The 20,711-nt window shown below is 59.2% G+C and overlaps 5 protein-coding genes across 5 annotated transcripts; 4 read left to right on the top strand and 1 right to left on the bottom strand.

Annotated features, from left to right (window-relative positions):
- Positions 1–2,020: 2,020 nt before the first annotated feature.
- Positions 2,021–2,707, top strand: SLS55_004836 (uncharacterized protein; the record flags this gene model as incomplete). The annotated part of the gene is made up of 1 exon (XM_066776288.1): positions 2,021–2,707. One exon carries the CDS (start codon positions 2,021–2,023, stop codon positions 2,705–2,707), a length of 687 nt encoding a protein of 228 aa, XP_066634169.1.
- Positions 2,708–4,709: 2,002 nt separating this feature from the next.
- SLS55_004835 (uncharacterized protein) lies at positions 4,710–5,326 on the top strand (the record flags this gene model as incomplete). Its single annotated transcript, XM_066776287.1, has 2 exons — positions 4,710–4,715; positions 4,805–5,326. 2 exons carry the CDS (start codon positions 4,710–4,712, stop codon positions 5,324–5,326), a joined length of 528 nt encoding a protein of 175 aa, XP_066634168.1.
- Positions 5,327–7,043: 1,717 nt separating this feature from the next.
- On the top strand, positions 7,044–8,727 carry SLS55_004834 (uncharacterized protein; the record flags this gene model as incomplete). The annotated part of the gene is made up of 4 exons (XM_066776286.1): positions 7,044–7,222; positions 7,319–7,330; positions 7,411–7,503; positions 8,055–8,727. 4 exons carry the CDS (start codon positions 7,044–7,046, stop codon positions 8,725–8,727), a joined length of 957 nt encoding a protein of 318 aa, XP_066634167.1.
- Positions 8,728–9,979: 1,252 nt separating this feature from the next.
- SLS55_004833 (uncharacterized protein) lies at positions 9,980–11,349 on the top strand (the record flags this gene model as incomplete). Its single annotated transcript, XM_066776285.1, has 5 exons — positions 9,980–9,999; positions 10,056–10,320; positions 10,389–10,682; positions 11,044–11,192; positions 11,250–11,349. The coding sequence occupies 5 exons, from the start codon at positions 9,980–9,982 to the stop codon at positions 11,347–11,349; spliced, it is 828 nt and encodes a 275-aa protein (XP_066634166.1).
- Positions 11,350–11,705: 356 nt separating this feature from the next.
- Positions 11,706–13,616, bottom strand: SLS55_004832 (uncharacterized protein; the record flags this gene model as incomplete). The annotated part of the gene is made up of 2 exons (XM_066776284.1): positions 11,706–13,042; positions 13,157–13,616. 2 exons carry the CDS (start codon positions 13,614–13,616, stop codon positions 11,706–11,708), a joined length of 1,797 nt encoding a protein of 598 aa, XP_066634165.1.
- Positions 13,617–20,711: the final 7,095 nt, after the last annotated feature.

Raw genomic sequence — 20,711 nt, 5'->3', positions numbered from 1 at the left:
GACCCCAAGCCCCAACGCCTCGCCCTCGGCCGCCCCGTGTGTATACGCGTTACCGGCGATATGGAGCTGCGCTCAGCTGCGAAGTGCCGGTTGGCCCCGAATTGGCGAGCGCTGCCATCGTCAACCCCGCGCTGCGGGCTCGCGGTACTGCGTCGCGTGCGGTGCCTAGCGCTGGGGCGATGCTCGACCTAACCCTGGTCAGAGATGGACTGATCTGCTAACACGAGTTGCACGGCGTCTGGCCCGACAGAAAGCATCAGTCGTCATGACTGCCATTGCTGCGGTGCCGGTGTCACCTCTGGTTGGAGCGATGGCAGCGGAGGGTAATACGCCAACTGCCTAGCACTACCGTCGCACACGATGCCGAGCCCAGGCTAACTGACAACTACTGCAGCTGTAGGCTGCCGGGCCCATTTCGAGGCTCGGTGGAGCTGCTGCAGCTTGCCACAGTCGAGCGGACCGAAGAGCGTCGTCTCATCCACGGCTCGCGCTGCCAGCCTAGCCTGCTCCGGGCAGAGTTATTCAAATCGTGCCGGCAGCCGGCAGCGATGCGAGCGAGGGGAGTCCATGATGATGTGCATGCCAGCCGCGGCGTCCTAGGCGGCACTGGGTTAGGCCTCTGAGATGCGAGCTGCAGGCACGTCGTTAGTGGGCGTGTGACCACGGCTTGATTCCAGTAGATTGCAAGTCAAGTCATACACCGCAACCCAGGGCCATGCGGCGACAGCTGCGGCTGCACGACACGGCTGTGGAGTCGCAACGCTGTGGTCTGGGCGCCGTCGGAGCAGCGCAGCGCCGGCGCATCCTGCTGACATGGGAGCAGCACAAACGACGGCTAGCTCCCAGGAACTGCCCGGCCGGGGCCTGCAGCCAGCGTGCGACGGGGCCCAAGGGCGGCACGCGCGCGACGTAAGGCCAGTGGGTGCACCTCAATCTCGCGTGGACGTCCAACGGCGGCGCGTCCACCTCTCCCGCCACGACCGCGCAGCAATGGCTACCACGGCGCAGCGTCGACGCCGGCGCAGATGGCCTGCCGGGGCGCCGGAGCAGCTGCGGGCGACGGCCAGCGCAGCAGCGCGGCAGCGGAGGGGTGGTCAGCAGCCAGGCTGGCGGCCGCGCAGCGCAGAACAGGCAGTGGAGCGGTGCCCCTGAGACGCAGGTCCCTGCACAGGAACAGGAACAGCCGGCGATTGGGCGGCGCCACATCTGTGGCTGACTGCCGTGGGTTTCATGCGCACGCCCTCCCGTCGTCGGCAACTTTTCCTCGCAGGGCGCCAGGCACGGCTCTGCGCAGCGGCCCCTGCTCACCACCCTCCGCCCGCCCTCCATCCGGCCCAGCCAAGCACTAATCCCGTGCTAACGCCCTCACCGCACATTTGCAGCCTTTCCAGCATCCAGCTTGCGTTATCATGCTAGCCGCCGTTTGGGCTAATGTGCGCGCTCGCTGCCGATCGGATCGCCCTGAAGTACCCTCGCGTCCCACCACCCTGCCGTACTAAATCTGCTGTGTCTCCCGTCCTCTCCGCCTGCCTGGAGCCCGCGCCCCGTCCACGTCCTGCCAGCCTCCGTGGAACGAACGCCATGCAGCAGCTCTGCGCATGACTGTATCAACCCTCGCCAATTGGCCTCGATGCTGACCCGCTTCCCTGCCCACCGTTGACCTGCGACGCCTGACCTCTCCTTCTTGCGCCCGCCATCGTCGGGCTGAGCATAGTCGAGAGCTTAGCTCAGTCCCCCGCCAGACGCCTGCTTACGCTCCCCGCCTCCACTTGGATCCCCACTGGACGTCCGAGCCGGGCTCCTCCTTGCGGCCCTCTATCCCACGGGCAACACCATTCCTTTCCGCCCATCCAACCAACGGGCCCAGCTCATCACAGGCGCCTTCCGCTGACCGGCTCGACCTGTTCTGCAACCAGGCGCTCTTATCAGCGACCCGGCCGCTTACCCACCAGCAAGCCGGACCATTCGCTCCATCTCGCCATCCTTCCTGCTTTCCACCTGCAGTGTCCACTGGATCTCCATGACCATGCAGGACGCCTCGCGTATGCAAGAGAATTCCTCCGGCGATGTGCAGGCTTCCGAGAACAACCGCGACCTCGCCATCATCCTTGGTTCTGTTCTCGGCGGTTGCGCTGCTCTGCTCATCATCGGCATCTTAATCTACGTTACGCGGAGAAAGAAATCGCACGGTTCCTCCATCATCTCCAGAGCCGTCACGCCATTGGACGACGCCGAGTTCGAATCGTGGCGCAGGCCGAGCAAGCAGCTTCAGTGGCGCGAGAAGTACAACGTTCTGCCCGAACCGCCTGCGCCTGCTCTTACTCGCATGCCATCGTCCTCGCGCCGAAATCGCCATAGCCGGCAAATAAGCCGACTTAGCCAGCTGACTGAGAAGGAGCTCGAGGACGAATGCCCCATGTACTCCTATCGGCCAAAGCCTAGCCGCACTCCCGAACCCGGCATGAGGGCCCAGGAACACGTCCGAAACAAATCAAGCCTTTCGTTGCAAGACCGACCGCCTACGCCGTATTCGCCAACCTCCAGCAACGAATCACCCAAGTATCCGACGCAACCGACGCACACAAGGCCAAAGTCCGTGTCACAGCGCAACAATCACGTACATTACCCCTCTTTGTCTGAAGCCTCGGATTTTGACTTTGGATTCCAACAGAACAACAACAACAACAACTATATCGACAAGATCTAAGGACAGCTGATACCCGAACACGAAACCGGAGCGTCTGCGGCCCGACCTTCGACAGGCGGCCAGCCACCAACGGCGCCATGGTTTGTACTGTTCTTGCTGTTCATAAATTTCACACGGCCGTTATGTCTTTTAATGTACATACTTAGCTTATACCACGGGCTTATGGGATGATCATATTCTTTTTTCCTTCTATTTTACGGCGTTTGTACGAGCGACATGAGAAGATACCACAACAAGGAAGTTGGACCGATATTTCTCTTCATGAGGGGCTCGACGGCGGCACGCACACCGAAAGAGGAAGACGCGCAAGCAATCTGCAGGTCGTCGGATTCCTTGGTCACAACCTGCAACACATTTCCAAACACCGAACAAAATCCCGGCTCCCCCTTTCTTTTCACATTCATGTTACATTGGCAGGCAGAGGGGAGGCGCCGGCAACGGCTTCTCTCCTTTGTCTCTGTTTTCCGGAACACAGACCCGGTTTGGAGCGCAACAAGGCGGACGTAGTATTGGAGATGGCCACAGCGGCAACAGAATTCATTCATCTGTAATTAACAAATGAAACAAAATTCAACACTCATACCGAGTCGGCCCTCCTCCCACGTGTCGCGCACCGTATTTCGCGCGTTTGGAAACGGGGAGCCAGGCACGCCGTTTCTCCACAAAAACACCCGCTCCACGCGGTTTGCCTGGGCAAGCCCGCCCAGGGCACCTTGACACACCAGCAGAAGCAGCCTTGGACAGATGCGGTGCATTGCTCCGAACAGGGAGGCAAACGGCCAAATCTCGCTCAAGACTCGTGACCTATCTTCCAAGTTTGCCAACGAGTACATGTGCAGTCGTTAATAATACTGCGGCTCTTTGTCTCCCCTATTGCAGCCGGCTCCGTGGGGGCACGGATGGACGAAGAGCGCGTGGCACTCTCTCGTCGAGCCGATTGTCGATCACATCCGCCCAGCTCATCAGCCGCACGCCTTCTTCTTCCGTCTTCCAGCTGCAACAAGCATCACGTCGGTCGTCTCTTTTCGCTGTGGCCCCGGGGTTCGATGGGGAACGGGTAGATCAAGCGAGCGAGTGAGGAGGCAGAGAGCATCGTCGGGCTCGACACGGCGGGATTGGAGCGCATCAGCGGTCCCTGTTTCATTTCGCTATGCATCATCGCCCGGCTACCGAGCCGCGATGCATCTGATGAGAGATGCAGGAAATGATGGGGATCATTTGCCAGGGCTTAGTAAGCACCAGCTCTACTTTCCCGTCATTTCTCGATAACAAGCCTATCGACGGCGTGGCTGCACGACGGCGCAATTTAACTGAAACGCCAATCGATAGCGGCCGAGGGCCAATGCTCGATTAGCGCTCTGCGACGCAGCTACAGAGAGACCGTTGTTGTTTTTTCTTGTTGTCTGTTCTTTCTTTTTTCTTGTTTCCTTTACCTGGTGCGTGAGCGCTGTTTCCTGACGGGGAAAAGGGGATTGCCGCATTAGGAAGGCGGATAAGCAGGACAGGCATAAGCAGCCCACGCACATGTAGATGCGGTGGTCTAGAACTCGGATGCGCTCTTGTTTCGCACACGTCGCGACAAGTGCTGCGAAATCTTTTTTGAGCGGCAGGCGCTGTGCTGACCTTCGCTGACGTCGGGAGCCTCTGTCAAAGGGACGATCGGTTTGCTCGTGCTCGCGCTCGGGCGCCAAGACCGACAGACCGGTGGTTGGGTTTGTTCGCGAAGGGACAGCGAAGGGGGCACGGGGGGTGGCACGAGAATCAAAGGGTTCACGCGCGGAAGCTCCACCGCCGATCTCAGGATCAACAACCCCGAGCGACCACGACAAACAACGCAACCACACCGCCAAACACACAGACACCACTCTCGCAATACCACCCAACGTCCGACCGCGGGCCACCCGGCTTCCAACGGCAACGCAACGGCAACCGAAGCCTACCCGCTGACGCAACGGCGCGCAACCTACCGCCCCCTTCGAAAACAACGCAGCTCACGCTCATCATGGACGTCGTTCAAGGCAAGTCACGACTCCTACAACACTACACGTGTCCCCCGCCTCGCACTTGCCGAGGCCGTCCCAGCCCCCCATACAATAGGAATTCCGACAACTAACCTACGCACGCATGTTTTGGCGCCGGCAAACAGACTGGGCAACGTATCTCCTCACGCACCACAACAGTCATGGCGACGGCAGCAGCAACAGCATCCCCAGCGCCGCGCTGTCATCGCTACTAGCACCCGTATCCTCGATCATAACGACGCTGCACCGGCACCTGCTGCCGCTGATCGACCACGTCTCCAAGAACCCGGACATCGCGTCCATCACGCTGCTGGTCATCGTGCTGCTGGTCTCGCTCAAGATCCTCAACATCCTGTACCGCGCCGTCGTCTTCTGGATCTCGCTCGCCTTCAAGCTCGTCTTCTGGGCCACCGTCGTCGTCGTCGGGCTGTTTGTCTGGAGCCGTGGCGTCGAGGGCGCCGCGGCGGACCTCGCCGTCTGGGGCCGCTATTGGGTCGGCGTGTGGACGAGCGAGTACGCGCGCTTCCAGGAGCAGCTCGAGGATGCGCGGAAGTATCAGATGCAGCAGGCTCAGGCACAACAGGCGTTTGCGCGGTGATGAGGTCTGGCGGCTGGGTGGACCTTGGTTGCGTCGCTGCGGCGATGACAGCTGGCATGGCACTGTTAAGCTGCGGCCGCTGATGTGAGCTGTACAAGATCGCCGCGGATGCGGAGGAGGAGGAGGATACTGCACGATAAAACGGGATGACGGCCTTTCGATTTCTCTTTGGTTGTCCAGCGATGCATAAGAAACGGACGTGTTTTGGGCCGGAGTTTGTCGGCGTTCAAGGGCGCGCAAAAGATTGAGTGGGCCATTTATGAACCTCGCCCGTGGGGTTCATCTTGCATATACGCGTCCATTCGGAAATTGTTCTGATTGGGATGAAATTCGCGGTGCGTGCTGGCTGCGTTTCTATTTGGATCGTGTACAGTATATTACGGTGCATCAAATGGTCAAGGAATGAATGGACTAAAGCGGAGGTGCCTACATGACGCAAGACCGGCCGGTTGACTTCCCGCTTATCCCCTTGCATGCACTGATTATGTCCTCTAAGCATGCATTCAACATGCAAATCGATCCGGAAGCGATATCGTTTGGCGATCAAGACAGCTTCCTTGTAGCGGTCAGCAATTCCCCGCGCGATCTAAGTGGTTGATAAAGAAGCTGCGGCAACTACTGACCCGATAGGCAGGCTCGAGCAGAGGAAGCGAGCGAGAAGCCGCACTAGCTTCGGGCCAACAGAAACGCCTACGACTTTACAAACTCCGACCAGCGCCTTCAGCAGAGGAAAGAGTCGTGGGCAACGTGCGCAGTCTGGCTCTTTGCCTCCGTCCGGGGAAGTTCCGCGTGCCCCAAGCCTCTTTCCCCGCAGTCTGCCATGGCCCGGCAATTGCGCTTCGCTCACCATGGCGGAGCTGCCAGCAAATCTCGTGCCGCTCTGGACGCCCCCTTTGCCGCCATTCGACTGTCTTTAGAGTCTGCCAAGCGAGCACGCTGCGACAGCTAGAGTCATCAACCCTGCCCCCCAAGCATTGGCACGCTCAACTTCTCCCCAACTTTTTTCCAAATCCCCCACATTTGCACCTTGGCTGGCGGCACAGTGTCCATAATGCACGCAGGCAGTGAGCAAACCATGCCGGCATTCGGACCTCGGAAAGCCAGTATCGTTCAGCTAGCTTCCTATAGGAGGTGGCCGCGACCAAGCATCTTTCAATCCAATGACGGCACACTTGCCAATGCCTTTTTACACGCCTCTGCCACTGACTCCTCGACATTGGCCGAAAAGCAAGATCCGGCCCTGCCGACAACTGCCGCGACTCTGCTCCGCACTTCTCGCATGCTTCACTCCTCTTCGCCGTGAACCTCGTGCCTTGGCCTCGAGAAAAGGTCCTGCTTAAAAGGGAGCCGAGGAAGCAGGGAGCTTGACCGCTAACCCCACCGTCCTGACGCATGTAACGAGGATCACTTACAAGGGCACGAACACCCCGTCAAGGCGGCAGGAATCCAGCTTGTCGCCCTTTTTCTGATACAATCGCCCGCCGCAGAGAAAGTGATTTCTCCCCCCGCACCTACCTGCTCCCCGGCTTTCCGTACATATTCCTCACGTCCTCGCCCGTCGTCACTTCGTCCAGTTGGTGCGATCGTTACACAGGCAGCAAACATTTCAGCTAGCGTTGGTCTAAGACGCCCATCCTCTTTTAATCCTGCTCCTCAACGCCAGTAAGAACTCTAACGGCTACGGAATTCGACGGCACATTTTCGCGACATAGCCATCATGGCGGCGGAAAAGCCGGATTTCCTGGAGGTCGAGAATGCCGTCCAGAGCGACAGGTCATCCGGCGATGCGCTGGAACCGGCATGGACGGAAGAGGAGGAACGCGCGGTAAGGCGAAAGATGGATTGGCATCTGGTACCGCTGGTCACGCTTCTATACCTGCTATGCTTCCTAGATCGGTAGGTCTCTTTCCCTTCCTCTTCCTCAACATTCAAACCTTGCTGCTCTTTGGCATTGGTCTTCTTCCTGAATGCGCTCACTAACTCTTCGATCAGGTCGAACATCGGGTAAGTACTCCCCGCCTGTTGGGTGCACAGATGGTATCTCGTATCAGTGCGTTTCCGAATGAAAAGTAACCCGAACGCAGCAACGCGCGCATACAGGGTTTGGCCAAGGATCTGCAGCTTGTGGGATACCAGTTCAACTGGTCTTTGACAGTGTTCTACGTTACTTACATGCTGTATGTTCTTCTTCCCCGCTTCGATGGGTGGATTGGGCGTCGTCGGGTTAACGTTGCACAGCGTCGAGGTTCCCAGCAACATTGTGCTCAAGAAAGTCGGTCCTCGCTGGTGGAGTAAGCGAACATATCCCCCCATCGCAGCTGCACGTCAGCTCGTATCAGAATTTCTTGGGTCACTAATGGCGTCCCTCGACAGTCCCTTTCTTGGTAGCCGGATTCGGGCTCATCTCGCTTTGCACGGCATTTGTGCATAACTTCTCGCAATTAATGGTTGCACGTGCCTTTTTGGGCGTCTTCGAGGGCGGGACTATGCCGTGAGTATCACTTCGTTCCAAAAGTCTGTCATTAAAGAGAGGCTGATATAGCTGGGTTGGTCCAGGGGCATCGCCTTTTACCTAAGCTGCTTTTACCGCCGCCAGGAGCTTCTTTTCCGCATCGGTATCTTCGTCTCCGCCGCCTCCATGGCCGGCGCGTTCGGCGGGCTTTTGGCGACCGGTCTCTCGTGAGTAACTGAGCGTGTAACAAGAGGACCTTGATGCTGAGCAAAGCAGGCGCATTCCGCAGTGGGGCGTCGCCGCCACCCCGATCCATACCTGGCGCAACATCTTCTTCTTCGAAGGCCTCATCACCCTGCTCGTTGGCGGTGCATCCCCGTGGCTCATGGCCACCAAGCCGGAAGAGTGCGGGTTCCTCACAGAGAGGCAGCGCTACATCGCTGCGGAACGGCTCTACCTCGACCACAAGTCTTCGGCCGTCAACGAGAAGGTGACGCTGCAGGACGTCAAGCGGGCCGTGTTCAACGTCAACAACAACGTGTGCGCGTTCGGCTTCTTCCTCATCAACATCACGGTGCAGAGCATCTCGCTGTTCATGCCGACGCTGCTGGCGGACTTGGGCTGGACGGCGACCAAGGCACAACTCCACACGGTGCCGCCGTACGTGCTAGCGTGTCTGGTGGCCATCGCCGTCGCCTTCGCGTCGGACCGCACGCGCCGCCGTGGCGTCTGGCTCGCGCTTTTCGCTCCGGTTGGAATTGTCGGCTTCGCCGTGCTGCGTGCGGATGGGGTGAGCCCGAATATTAAGTATATGGCTGTCTTTTTCGTCACCATTGGCGTCTTTCCCGGTGGTCCGGCTTTCTTGTCTTGGGGTTTGAACAGTATGTTTTTCTTTCCCTTCGCTCCCCACTTCGTCGCATCTACAAAACCGAGAAAGAAAAAGTACTAACTCAACCCTCAGACGCCGCAGGCCCTGCCGTACGCGCCGTAGCAAGCGGTTACATCGTGTCCGTCGGCACATTGGGTGCCGTGGTTGCGACATGGACGTACCTGCCGAGCGACTCGCCGCGCTACCCGATCGGACACTCGATCAACCTGGGGGCGCAGGCTGCCGCGTTTTTCCTCTCTCTGGCCGGCATCGCGTACATCCTGTGGGAGAATCGGCAGCGCGAGCGCGGTAGGAGGGACCATCGGCTTGTGGGGAAGAGCGATGAGGAGGTTGCTGGGCTGGGGTATAGGCATCCGGCATTTAGGTATATTCCTTGAGATTGCTGGAGTCATGGAAAGAAGGACCAGTGCAGCTTGTATGAATGACTGGAATTCATGGTTTGCCAGTGACTTGGTCATCGCGGGGAACCGGCGCTCGGACCACCAGTTCACCAGACACCAGCGTCAAAGTTCTGCCGCCATCCGCCCCCGCACCGGTTGGAAAACGCCTCTTGCGCACGTCAGTCCAGCGGGCATCTAACGAGGTCGATGGACCCTGAGCGGGCCAGCGGAGGAACGAGCTGGCGAAAATGGTACCGAAGGGCCTGGGAGCGCTTCTCGCTCCCACCATGCTTTGCAGGATACGTTCATAAGGCGATGGGCGCATGTGGCAGCAACGGGCCGTCGTGCTCACTTGCGCAGTTGCGCACATCATCGGCGAGCTGCGCTGTTCGAAGTTGTGATTTAGGGTGTGTGGCTCGGCGCTTTTCCTCATCGGGCGTGGTGCAGCCGCGGTTGTCGGCAGCTCCCGCGGCGTGTGGCCTAAGGCACCAACTCCGCGGACCTCCAATGGCGCCTTCTTACGTGAGTTTGGTAAGCTACTGGCTACTGGCTGCGGGCTGTATGCTGTGTGAGCCTATGTTGCCGCTACCGTTATCCTTCCCCCGCTCCATGCACCAGGTGGCAGCAACGATCCGCTGCTCCTGCCTCCTGCCTCCTGCCACCTGCCTGTTTTTCTCGCTTCTGGTATCGACGCTAGAACGTCATCTTGGTAACGGCGGACGAACAACGGCCAAAATCTTGCAAAGCGATGCAGCCGCGTTAATAAGCAAAGCCAAACCATGGTGTAGAGTATCCCGCAATCCTTGTACCAAGAAATGTATAAGAGATATCAAGGGAACAATCCAAAGCTTGGATTTACACGTGCCTCTCATTTATTACCCAACCACTTCCCCTCAATTCTTTAGCTCACCTTCCTCAATCTTCAACCAACAATGGCTCCTAAAATCTTCCTGTAGGTTCGTTCTCACGCGTTGGCTTCACGAATCGTCGCTCACAAGTTCCGATCAGAACTGGCGCGACGGGCTACATCGGTGGCAGCGTCTTCCACACCCTCTACACAGCGCACCCGGATTGGTCCTACACCGTCCTCCTGCGCACCGTGCCTCCCACCTTCTCCGACCTCTACCCCGCCGCCAACATCATCCGTGGTGATTACGACAGCCTCGATGCGCCCTCCACCGCCGCGGCAATTAGCGACGCTGACGTCGTCGTCCACACCGGCAACTCGGATCACGCACCCTCGCTGCGCGCGCTGCTTCGAGGTCTAAAGAAGGTTATTTCCACGCCCTTTTATATTTTCAATTTGGATCCGCCAAAGGCTGACACTTTCCCCCTCAACAGGACGACGGGTCCACCTCGAAAACGACAATGAAGCTAAAGACCAAATACCTCATCCACCTCTCCGGCACCGGCATCCTCTCCGACTACCAATCCTCGTCAGCATCATCACCATCATCCGCCGGCACGCTGAACCCGCGCATCTACTCCGACGTCTCGCTCGCCGACAACACGGACGTCTTCCTCCCTCCAGCAGACGATACCGATTGGAAAGAGCCTCTGCACGGCGAGACGGAGCGCATCGTGTACGAGGCGTGGAGGCGCGAGGAGGATGCGAAGGAACAGGAGCGAGAGACGGTGCGCGTGCGCACCGCCATCATGCGGCCGCCGGACATCTACGGGCGGGGGTTGGGCGTCGGCAGGAAGACCAGCGCGTACATGCCGTGGTTTGTGAGGGAGATTCTCGGCGTCACGGGCGAGGCGGAGGGTGTTGGGGCGGCGTTTTTCGTCGGCGAGGGCCAGAATCGGAGGGGTTGGGTGCATTTGGAGGATTTGATGGGGTTGTATTTGAAACTAGTGGAGAAGGCCGTGGAGAGTTTGGATGGCGGAGATGGTGCGGCGGCTTGGGGGAGGGAGGTGAGTATTTTTTTTTCTCTCTCTTGTTTACTTCATCCCCCCGTCTCGGGGAATGGTCGCTGATGGATGTTGTCTTTTGCAGGGCTACTACCATGCCACGACCCAGGAAACATCGCAGCTCGAGCTGGCGCAGGCGGTTGGACGGATTCTGTACGAGAAGGGGCTGGTGGGGAAGAAAGAGCCGGTACAAGTGCCGCTCGAACGCGTAGATGGAATGATGAGCGCGCTTGGGTTTCCACTGGTTGGGCGATACATGTTTGCGAGCAATGCGAGAACCGCCGCGACAAGGGCCAAGGCTGTGCTCGGCTGGGAGCCAAAAGCACCAAGCATATGGGACATATTGGAGCAAGATGTAACAGATGCAGTCGAAACTTTGGGAAGCAAGTGAGATGACGGGGGCGCTTCGTTCTGGAAGGCTAAGCTTGTATGTGGAACATACAAAATGAATCCGAATTTGGCTATGAAGCGCGATGCTGCTGACTGCCACCACGAAGTTGAATAAATGTGGAGTTTGCAGTGAAAGCTACTATCTAGAGGCAAACATTTGCCATGGAGATGGCTAACACTGAAATCCGTACTACCTCCATCTGCTCTGAATGTCCCTCCCCGATCTGCCCTCAAACCTTCAACCCCCCGCCTGTCTTCTTCGGGACATCCAACCGTCTACTCCTCTCCCTCTCCAGCAACAGGCACAGTATCACCCGCAGTCCCAGTCGTAAGTCCCCGTCCCCGTCCCTCCGCAGCCTACAGCCCCGAGCCCTCCCGCGCCTCCTCCTCATCCGCCGCCGCCCCCATCCGATCAATCTCGCCCACCACCATCCTCAACGTCCTCGCCACCTGCCCCTCGGCCACCTGCGCGATCCTCATCTGCGCGACCCGGCACCCCTCGTGGCCCGGCCCGAGCAGCAGCGCGCCCGCCTCCAGCTCCATCTCGGCCCAGCGCAGCGCGCTCGCGTCGTCGCCCACGTCCTCGAACGCGTGCGAGGCGTCGCTGCGGAGCCACGCCTGCATGGGGCTGACGGCGACGCCGCCGTTGTCGTTGTCGACGAGGAGGGCGTCCAGGCGCGACGCCAGCGCGTCGATGGTGCGCGCGGACGGGCGGTCCTCGCCGCCGGGCGCGACGGCGTGCAGGTGATCATCCGGGTGCGTGGGCGATGACGGCGAGGCCGACCAGAAGGGCTCGCGGAGCGCGCACCAGGCGGACCAGGCGTGGGCGGCTTGCTGGCGGCGGGTTTCGATCGTGATGCGCTTCATGAGCGGGATGGCGTCGGGGTTGGTGGAGGTGGCCGTGTCCTTGGCCTTGCCACTCTTGCTCTTGCTCTTGCCCTTGGTTGAGGTTTTTGTGGTGGAATCGGACGCTGCAGGGGCCGGGAGGATCGAGCAGCAGAGGTTGCACTTGCAGGTGGAGTAGCCCGTCTGCTCCTGGAGTTTGATGGCGCGCGCTTCGTGCGTGAAGAGCGGGTAGTCGGCGATCAGACAGTAGGTGATGGGCTCGCCTCGAGGGATGGCGCGGGCAGAGCGAAGTACTAGGGCATTGTATCGCTCGTCGTGGAAAAGGTGGCAATTTGGAGAGCATGAATGGCGGGCGTGCTCCAGGAGGTGTGGGTATATTCTACTGTCCTGGTGGTAACTGGTGGGAGCGTTTGGGATATGTACTCCCGGGTCCTGGTGCGTGAGCCAGGTTGCAATGATCGCATGCTCTTTGGTGTCCGGGTCGAGGGCGCTGGGGTGTGTGCTCATGAGTGTAGGGAACTGCCGTTTCATGCATTCGCTGCTGACATTGTGGCCCAGAGAGTCGTAAAGTATCTGCTCTTGGGCAGAGAGGGCGTCGTATTGGCACAGAATGACGGTCGGGTTGAGAGGGAACGGAAGCGTGATCCAGGCATGCTCCTGGTAGATGGTGGAGCCTTGTGGGATGTTTACTAGGGCCACCGGAACGCCATCACCAGCCCTGTGGCTGATCGGGAACTCGTTGTCGTGGGCTAGGCCCGTGACAGCGCGCGCCGTGTCGCTGATGAGGTCTTCCCGTAGGAAGTTTGTCTCGTCTGGAGAAGGAGGAGGCAGTGCTTTCTGGGAAGCCACTAGGAGCTTTGTGTACTTTAAAAAGCGGGCTGTGTTCATATCAATGCCTTTTTTTTTTTTTTTTTGGGGGGGGGGGGGGGGGGGGGGGGGGGGGGGGGGGGGAATGGACTTACATTTCGAACTTCCGAACTTCTCCGCTGCGGTCTCGAGACCGGCACCGCCCTCCGCAGGGGTAGCTACAGGAGCCGTCTGAGAAGACGGTCCCGCAGGAGCACCCTTCTCCGGGAGGAGACTGGGAGCCACAGCTGAGAAGTCCTCCTTCTTGCCTTTCTTTTCCTTCTTGCTCTTCTTCCTGTTCTTCTTCTTCTTTCTCGGCAAAGGGGCAGCCGCCAACTGCTCCCTCACCCAAGCTGCACTGACGTACGGCGGCGCGTTCATTTTGGTGCGCAGTTCGTCCAACATCCGCTGGTCGTTGGCATTCTCAGCCACGTGGTGATCGTGGGCCTTGTCCAGCACGTCATTAAGGCGGGCCAGCCGCTGGGCCGGCGCCAGACTGGCATAGTCCGACGCCTGCCAGTGGCCTGCGCGCCACTGGCTGCTGAAGGGGGTGGGGAGAGCGTTGGTGGAGCTCATGTTGTTGTCGTTGTCGTTGTTGGTGGTGTCGGAGTTGGTAGAGGCTGAAGAGGAAAGATCTTATATAGACTAAGCGAGAATTGCTAGATTGGAAGGGACCTTATGGTGCAGGTGGCCTCTTGTTGCTACGGCGATATGTGTTTGTTCGCTTTGGAACAGCATGGAAGAGTGAGATTGCCTAATCGGGAAGGGGCTCAATCACTTTCACGACAACCACCAGGCAACCACTTGTGAAAGTGAATGACTTCACCACAACCAAGCAGAGGTGACATATTGACTCATGGCCAAGAATGAGGAATAAGCGCATAGTTTTCCATTCTCTGATATGTAAGATCGCAACCGCCTGCCATTCGCATTCACGTAGAATGGCAAAGGAAACCATTCAACAACGATAGTAACTACATGCAGTTTCCAGAACCTACAGTACAAACATCTAAAGCAAACTTTCTACTACGACTAAGTCGTGGTTGGCTATGAAAACCACACGTTCGTTTACCATGCTTATGTTCTTCATTCCGCTACCACCATGGAACTCACTCTATAAGCCAACAGGGCAATGTAGCTAATACATACGGCTCTAAAGCTTACTTCCACCTCTGGACAGTTCTATCCACTGCTCACATACGAAGTCTTGGAGAGTCACGTCTATGTCTGGACAGTCGTTTCAAGTGCCCGCGTATGAGGGCTTAGAAGGCTCATATCTCCGCCTGTACATTTGCCTCAATTTTCCTATGACGATTCTACTAAGACTTTAGAGTATACGCAGCACTTCTCCAGAAACGGCATGGGAAAGAGCATTCATGTTGGCTGTGGCACTTTCTCTGCAGAGAAAGCGCCACAGCCCGATGACCGCATGGAATTGCTAAAGATCAACGGTTGTCGCGCTATGGACTCTACACTTGCCATTATTCAGAGGACGATGCGGGGAAGCATGTTGCATGGACACCACCGCCCTCACTCTGAGCTTCAACTGTCACCTGAACTCCAGCCGGCATGGGCTCTGCATACTTCGAGACCTCCACTCACCTGCACACGGGTTTAGCGCGCCCGTGATGTCCAGCACGGATATTAATTACTTAAGTCTCCACTTGAGCGGCGGTTACACTACTTGTTTGATATGGCGCTACAGGCGCGCATCAGGACGAAGTCTCGCCTCGAGGGGGCAAGACTTGTCGACCAAGAGCGGCTGGCCAGGACTCTGGTGGTGGTGATCAGCGCGCGCTTCCGCCGAGGCCGACATCGCCACTAGAGCTGTGGCAAAGCGTCGTGGTGGTGTGAGTAGACATTATTCGGCTGGGCAGGTTGATGCGCGTACGAAGTGCGGCAGCGCCCACGCGTCCGGACTCAGTCTGACGTACGTGGGCTCCGGACTCCGGTCTCACCGCTCCTTTGGGAGCAGTCGCATGATAAGGGCGCGGTCGCGGTGGTTGACCGGTAGGCCAAACGGCGCCGAAACAGATCGTCTGCGCCAAGACTCGACGGGCCGCCGTTACGGTGGGGATGCTGCTACACGCGCCGGGCAGACGGTCAGACCGCCTGTCCTTGGTCGGAGATTTGTGTGAAGAGCAGCGGGCGCGGGCGCACGGCAGGCTGGAGTGGGGGAGCAGCAGCAGCTTGGGGCCGGGTGTAGGAGAGGGCGGCGGCGCTCACATGGCCGCAACGGCTCGCAGGCTAAGCTTCGGGTGCGGCGACACAGAGATTGCATCTGGCGGTGCTGAAACACAGATCTCCGGGCCATCTCGCAGGACACCCTCTTCATGCCGCCCAAGACAAAGCGATTGTTGAGGCGGCGGGCGCGGGGGTTGCACGGCAGCGGCGCGCGCAGGCTGGAGACGAGTAGGTGACGTCTGTTCCGGCGGGCTGGCGCGCACTCCACAGCGGCAGGGCCAGTGCGCTGCCGCTGCCCTTGCTCGCCCGCTGCCTGCGACCTCGTCGCCCGAAACGCCCGCACGCCGCCTGCCAGTTCCCCAGTTCCCCATGCTCTCTGCAGCTCGACGCCGGCGCCGGCGAGACAGCAGCACCACACGCGCCCACCCCAGGACTCAGCGCGGCGTGCATGGCGATCGACGATCTGACGTCTGCGTCGCCGAGCCCGCGCGCACTGGCCCTCGCTGCAGCACGCACGCGCATGGCCGGCCGCAGGGCACAGGCTAAAGGGCCGAACCGCGACAAGTCCACCTCCGACTGATGAGATCCGCACGTCGCAGCTGCTGGTGTGTGGGTGTGGATGGTGGAGCCAGAGCGCGCAATCAAGCCGCGCCTGCCCCAGTCCGCCGCCGAGCGCCTGCCCGTCCAATCGCGCGCCTCGCCGTGCTTGCCTCATCCATTGCGACTGGCCCGCGACGCGGTGCGCGGCTGCCATGCTCTAGCTTTTTGACGCTTCTAGCCATCAGCCTAGAGGCCTCCGTCGTCCGCTAATCGCCCTTATGACCGTACACCGCTGCTTTCGAACATCCACCAACACCACCCCGGCGCCTGACGGGCCACTGTGACTCGTAGTCTCCAGCCGGACCCTCCACCGCCTCATCCGGCCGAAGCCTTGCCAACTGCCGCAAAACGCCCTGCCATGCGTTTGACGTCTCCCGGCGCCGCCGACCCAGCGGGTCCCTCGTATCCTTCGCGGCAGTGCAGAAAGCTTGGAGGGGCCACAGCGAGCATCCTGGCGCTTCCACCGCGCGCGATGCGATTGTTGGGCCCGGCAAAAGACCGGAGAGCAAGAGAGTGCGCAGGCAAGAATCGAACTACCCGTCTCCGGTATCCCCCGTTCAATACTTGATCCTTGCTAATGGGTGAACTATGGCTCCTCCTGGCCTTGCCTGTCCGGCCTCAAATAAACAAAACAGGGCTGAGGTGTCGACTTCGGACTTCGCCGCTCGACAAATTTGAGAATTCGAGTGCGGCCTGTGATGGTGAATCAAGGAAATGCCATCCTAAGGCCATTTTAATGCGCCACCTGAGGCGCCAGCGTTCCAACACATCCGATACGGAGTAATGCCGACAGGTGGATGGTTGGCGGGGGCGATTCCGTCACCTGCACGAGATGAGCGCCCTGTTGGGCTGTCACAGTCAGTCACAGTCAGCCCTGTGTCCAACTGACCCCTCGCGGTCGAGAACCAAGAGGCAAGAAAAAGAAAGTGAGAAAGAACGAACACACGGGGGTGTGTCTGTGAACCATCCCTCATCTTTCTGCATCTGCGTGACTCTCGGGGCCAAGCGGAGGGACGAGAGACGCATCTGAACATTTCCAGCTCGCCAAAAGCGCCGGCCACACCCTCAACTCGCATGTTTGGAACAGAGGAAACTTTGCCGGTGTCGATCAGGGAGGGGACGCTCGATTGCGTATTCACTTCGCCTTCAGACGGTGAACTGATGAGAGCACCACCGTCGTCAGCGGATGGTTGGATGAGCAGAAACCGTAGCCCCATCGCTTCCACACAGTAAGCATCATCGCCATACTCATCGGACATGTCCGTGAACGGAAGATTTCCCGTTCGCAAAAGGTCGGTTTCCCCTGCGGCCGTGTCTTTGGTCACCCCCACCCGCAGCAGGGCCTACCGTTTTAGCGCAGCTGCTCTGCAGCCACCCGGCTGCGCGACCAAGGCGAAGGATGCTCGCCAAAGAAGTTGGTCTCTAACGAATGAGTCAAGTCTCGGCGAGGCGCCGCCTGGCGAGAACTAGGAAAATACACCACCGGAAAAAGGGAAAGAGTGACGATGAGGGTCCAACAGGGTCCGGAAATAGCTCCCGAGTCATGGGCTGCTTGCGCACACCGATGGTGGCGAAGCCGCTCCTGCGAGCAAGAGCAAAAAGCACGCAACGCATACTGTATCTAGTAGGCTCCTGACAGATTGATAGTCCAACGTCTCTTCTTGATATCACTTCGTCATCCTCGGTCGCAAGCCACCCACCGGAAGCGGCGACGAGATGTCAGAAACAAGTAACGTTCCGAGCTTATCAGGGCCTTCTTCAGCTCTCTCGTCTCCCTCTTTCTGATATCCGAAGGAAGGAGGATCATCAAAAAGGCTAGGCCTAACTTTCGTTTCACTAACAGCTAGAGCGCCGCGCAATCCGGTTTCTCGTTCAGCCCCGCGCGGCGTCTGGCAAACAAACAACCCCACCGAGGGCGGTAGCGGTGGTAGTGATGGCGGTCGTGGTGGCGCCGCCGTGATGTACAGCCCGTCAAGGGGCATGAGTCAGTTGGGCCTGGGGCGAGGTTTCGGGGCACGAAACGTCCGGCATTTCCTGTCGAGGATATTGATCGGCGCCATACAGGAAGCTCGTGCTGCAGATGCTCTAAACCGGCGACGAAAATCACCCGGGGGAGGGTGGTTGGCGATAGTTCGGCGGCTACTCCGCTCGATAGTGATCAAGCTGGTTCTCCTTCCTGTGATCGTTTGTCGTCATGACAAGATTTGCTAGCGGACCGCGGGTCTGCCCTTGTACATACATACGAGAGCAAGGCGCAGGCTGGTCCATTCACTTAGCGCGCCTCTGCGCACGGGTGGGCGCTGCGCGTGTGCCGTACCTTTGCCGCACCTGAGCGTCGAAAAGGGAAAGGAAGCTTTGCCGTCAGTTCTTCTACTCTCATTCCCGGACCAGGCTTGCGCAGAGAGTGCGCGTGCCGCAGCATGGTCGTGCAAGGATGGTCTCTCTCCCGCCTCCGTCCTATCTATGCTGGCCCCAGTATCTCTTGCTTGTCTCGCTCTTCACAGTCTGCGCAGATGCGCAGTGGGAATGCCCGCTCGTTGTTTCGGCTTGTCAAACCGTGCTGCCTGCTGGGTGCTTGCACATACATGTGTCATGTTGCCATACCTTCCCTTTCCGACGAAAAGCCCCCCCGGCACGGTCTGCACTTTTGCTAACCCGTGGGTTTCTGCTACTTTTCTGAATACACCAGACGTCGTACCACTTTTGCTGCCGCCTCTCGATCGCCGAGCGTGACACCAGAAACCCGCAGGGCATGCTTGAGTCATGCACAGGCTCGCAGGCATCAACTGCGCGATGACGGAAGGGCGAGCTGGGGTTGGGAAACGGACGTGGGGATGGGATGGGATCGTATCATCCCGACCTCTCTCTTTTCCTCTGCTTAGCACAAACACTAATCTCTCCGGGGGGTGTGCACAGGGGGAGAGAGCCGGTCCCCTCGCCTCCCGAGCTAGCAAGAGACCTGTTTGACGCATTTCTGCGTCAGGAGGAGCAGCTTAGTGATGATGAGTGTGGATATGGGGGGTGGGTAGCAGTCTACGAGGGGCTGGAAGAGAAGAGACGATGGGAGGAGAATAGGGCACGTGGAGTCCGCCACTACCACCATCGCCCGCGAACTACCACCCCGTCGCGGCTCCGCCAGTGGGTGAGCAAGTGCGGATTAGAAAGCCTCATGCTTCCTACACACAGCCTTGTTTGCTTGCTCATGCTATTGAGTCAATAAGCTCGGATTCGCTCTTAGCGTAGGATCCGGTGTTTGTTTTTTTCTATTCTTTCTTTGTGTGTCGTGTGTTATTATGCGTGGCGCTTATTGCTCACTACTATCTTCCCCTTTTCCACTGTTTGCCCGTCAGCCTGGTAGGTGCTGACTGTGCTGTGCAGTCTGGGGATGTGTGTGGAGGATCGGTCCACCCCTTCATATTGCTTTTCGGTGATTATGTTTTTGCTTTCTTCATGACGGCAGCCGTGCGCGGCGCCTCAAGCGCCCACGCCGCCATGGCCGCCGCCGCCGCTCGAGATGTGGGAGGGGGGTGTGTCAGAGTCAGCACCCAAAAGCTGTGTGTACCTCCCGGATACTTTCGGTGTGTCAGGAGAGGACTCCGGTGGTCGCGTCGCCATCTCATTTCTTTGCTCAGCTGAGGGTGTGGGTGGGTAACGGTGGCCATGTCGCGGCGGTGGGCGAAGACGCGCCGACGCGCCGGGCGCGACTTTTTTCCTGCGCGCGCGCGTGTGTCGTCGTGTAAGGACGGAGATGTGTAGAGGTATGTGCGTCGTGCCGCCGGGTGCGGTTGCGCTCAAGCCGCGGTCAGCTCATGCGGGCTGCTGCGCGGACGGCGGATGCGGGGAACATGGGGTGTAGAGAGGGGTGTTCTCGTGTGCAGTATGTAGCTTGCTGCCGGCTACCGCCGCTGCAGCCGCGGCGTTGGAGGGGTGGAACGCGTGGAGATTGGGCGGGCAGGGTGGACGGGGAGTGTGCGCATGAGGCGTGGACGGCGCTGCGATTGGACAGATTGCCGGGCGGGTCGGCGGCGATTGGATGGGTGCGTGCATGCACCGCGCTCGCCCCGAACCACCCCTGCCTGGCTGGCTTCTTTTGGTCTTGTGTGTGGGCGCCGTCCATCACAACCGGTTTGAGGGCGTCGGGGCGAGCCACCGGCGGCGGCTGGGGTCGACGGGGCCGTGTGAAAAGGCCGTGTAGTGGGTGGTGGGCGTGCCTCCTGTCTCTCCGAGCTTGGGCTGCACACCGGGCGCTAGGAGAGTCTCGAGATCAGATCAATGAGTCCGCCGGCACGACGGCGCTGATCGCGAGTGTCGCAATCTGTCTGTCTTGAACGGCGGTGCTCCAGGCGTTTCTTCGGACCTTACTCAGGCGTTGTTGAAGATCGAACATGCCTTCCTTCTTGGGCTACGTGGTTCTGTGGAAGCGCTAGAACAGACGCGACCCTCGGCGGCCCGACCGCAGGGATATGCTCTGCGCGAAACCGTCCGTCGAGCGGGCGCGGCTCGGCAGGGAAGTGGCTTCCTCGCTTCACCGAGCAGCAGGGTTCACGTCCAAGGCAGAGTGGCAAGGGTCTAGGCTCGTGGGCGCTACGGCCATGGGTGAGTGTGAGGCAGGGTTGTAGAGTGTGGATGCTATATGGAAATACCACGGTTTGCGCAGCATATCACACTCGAGCCGGTGCACTCCGAGCTGACAAGGCTGAGCCAGACGAGGATGATGGCCCATCACTCCTTATTGGCAACGTGCTCGACATCGGATGCGTGAGGCGCAAGCCCTCAAGCCCTGTCACAGCCCTCTTTTGGCCTGTAGTCAAGCCATGGCATAGGATACGGGCCCCTCGACGCTCTCGCAACGTGGCCAGTGGGCATGATATTGGGAGAAGATGGATC

Source organism: Diplodia seriata (genome assembly GCF_021436955.1).
Source record: "Diplodia seriata strain FDS-637 chromosome Unknown scaffold_4, whole genome shotgun sequence".
Lineage (NCBI taxonomy): Eukaryota > Fungi > Ascomycota > Dothideomycetes > Botryosphaeriales > Botryosphaeriaceae > Diplodia > Diplodia seriata.
Note: the sequence above shows the minus strand (reverse complement) of the source record. Positions and strands in the feature narration are given on the sequence as shown.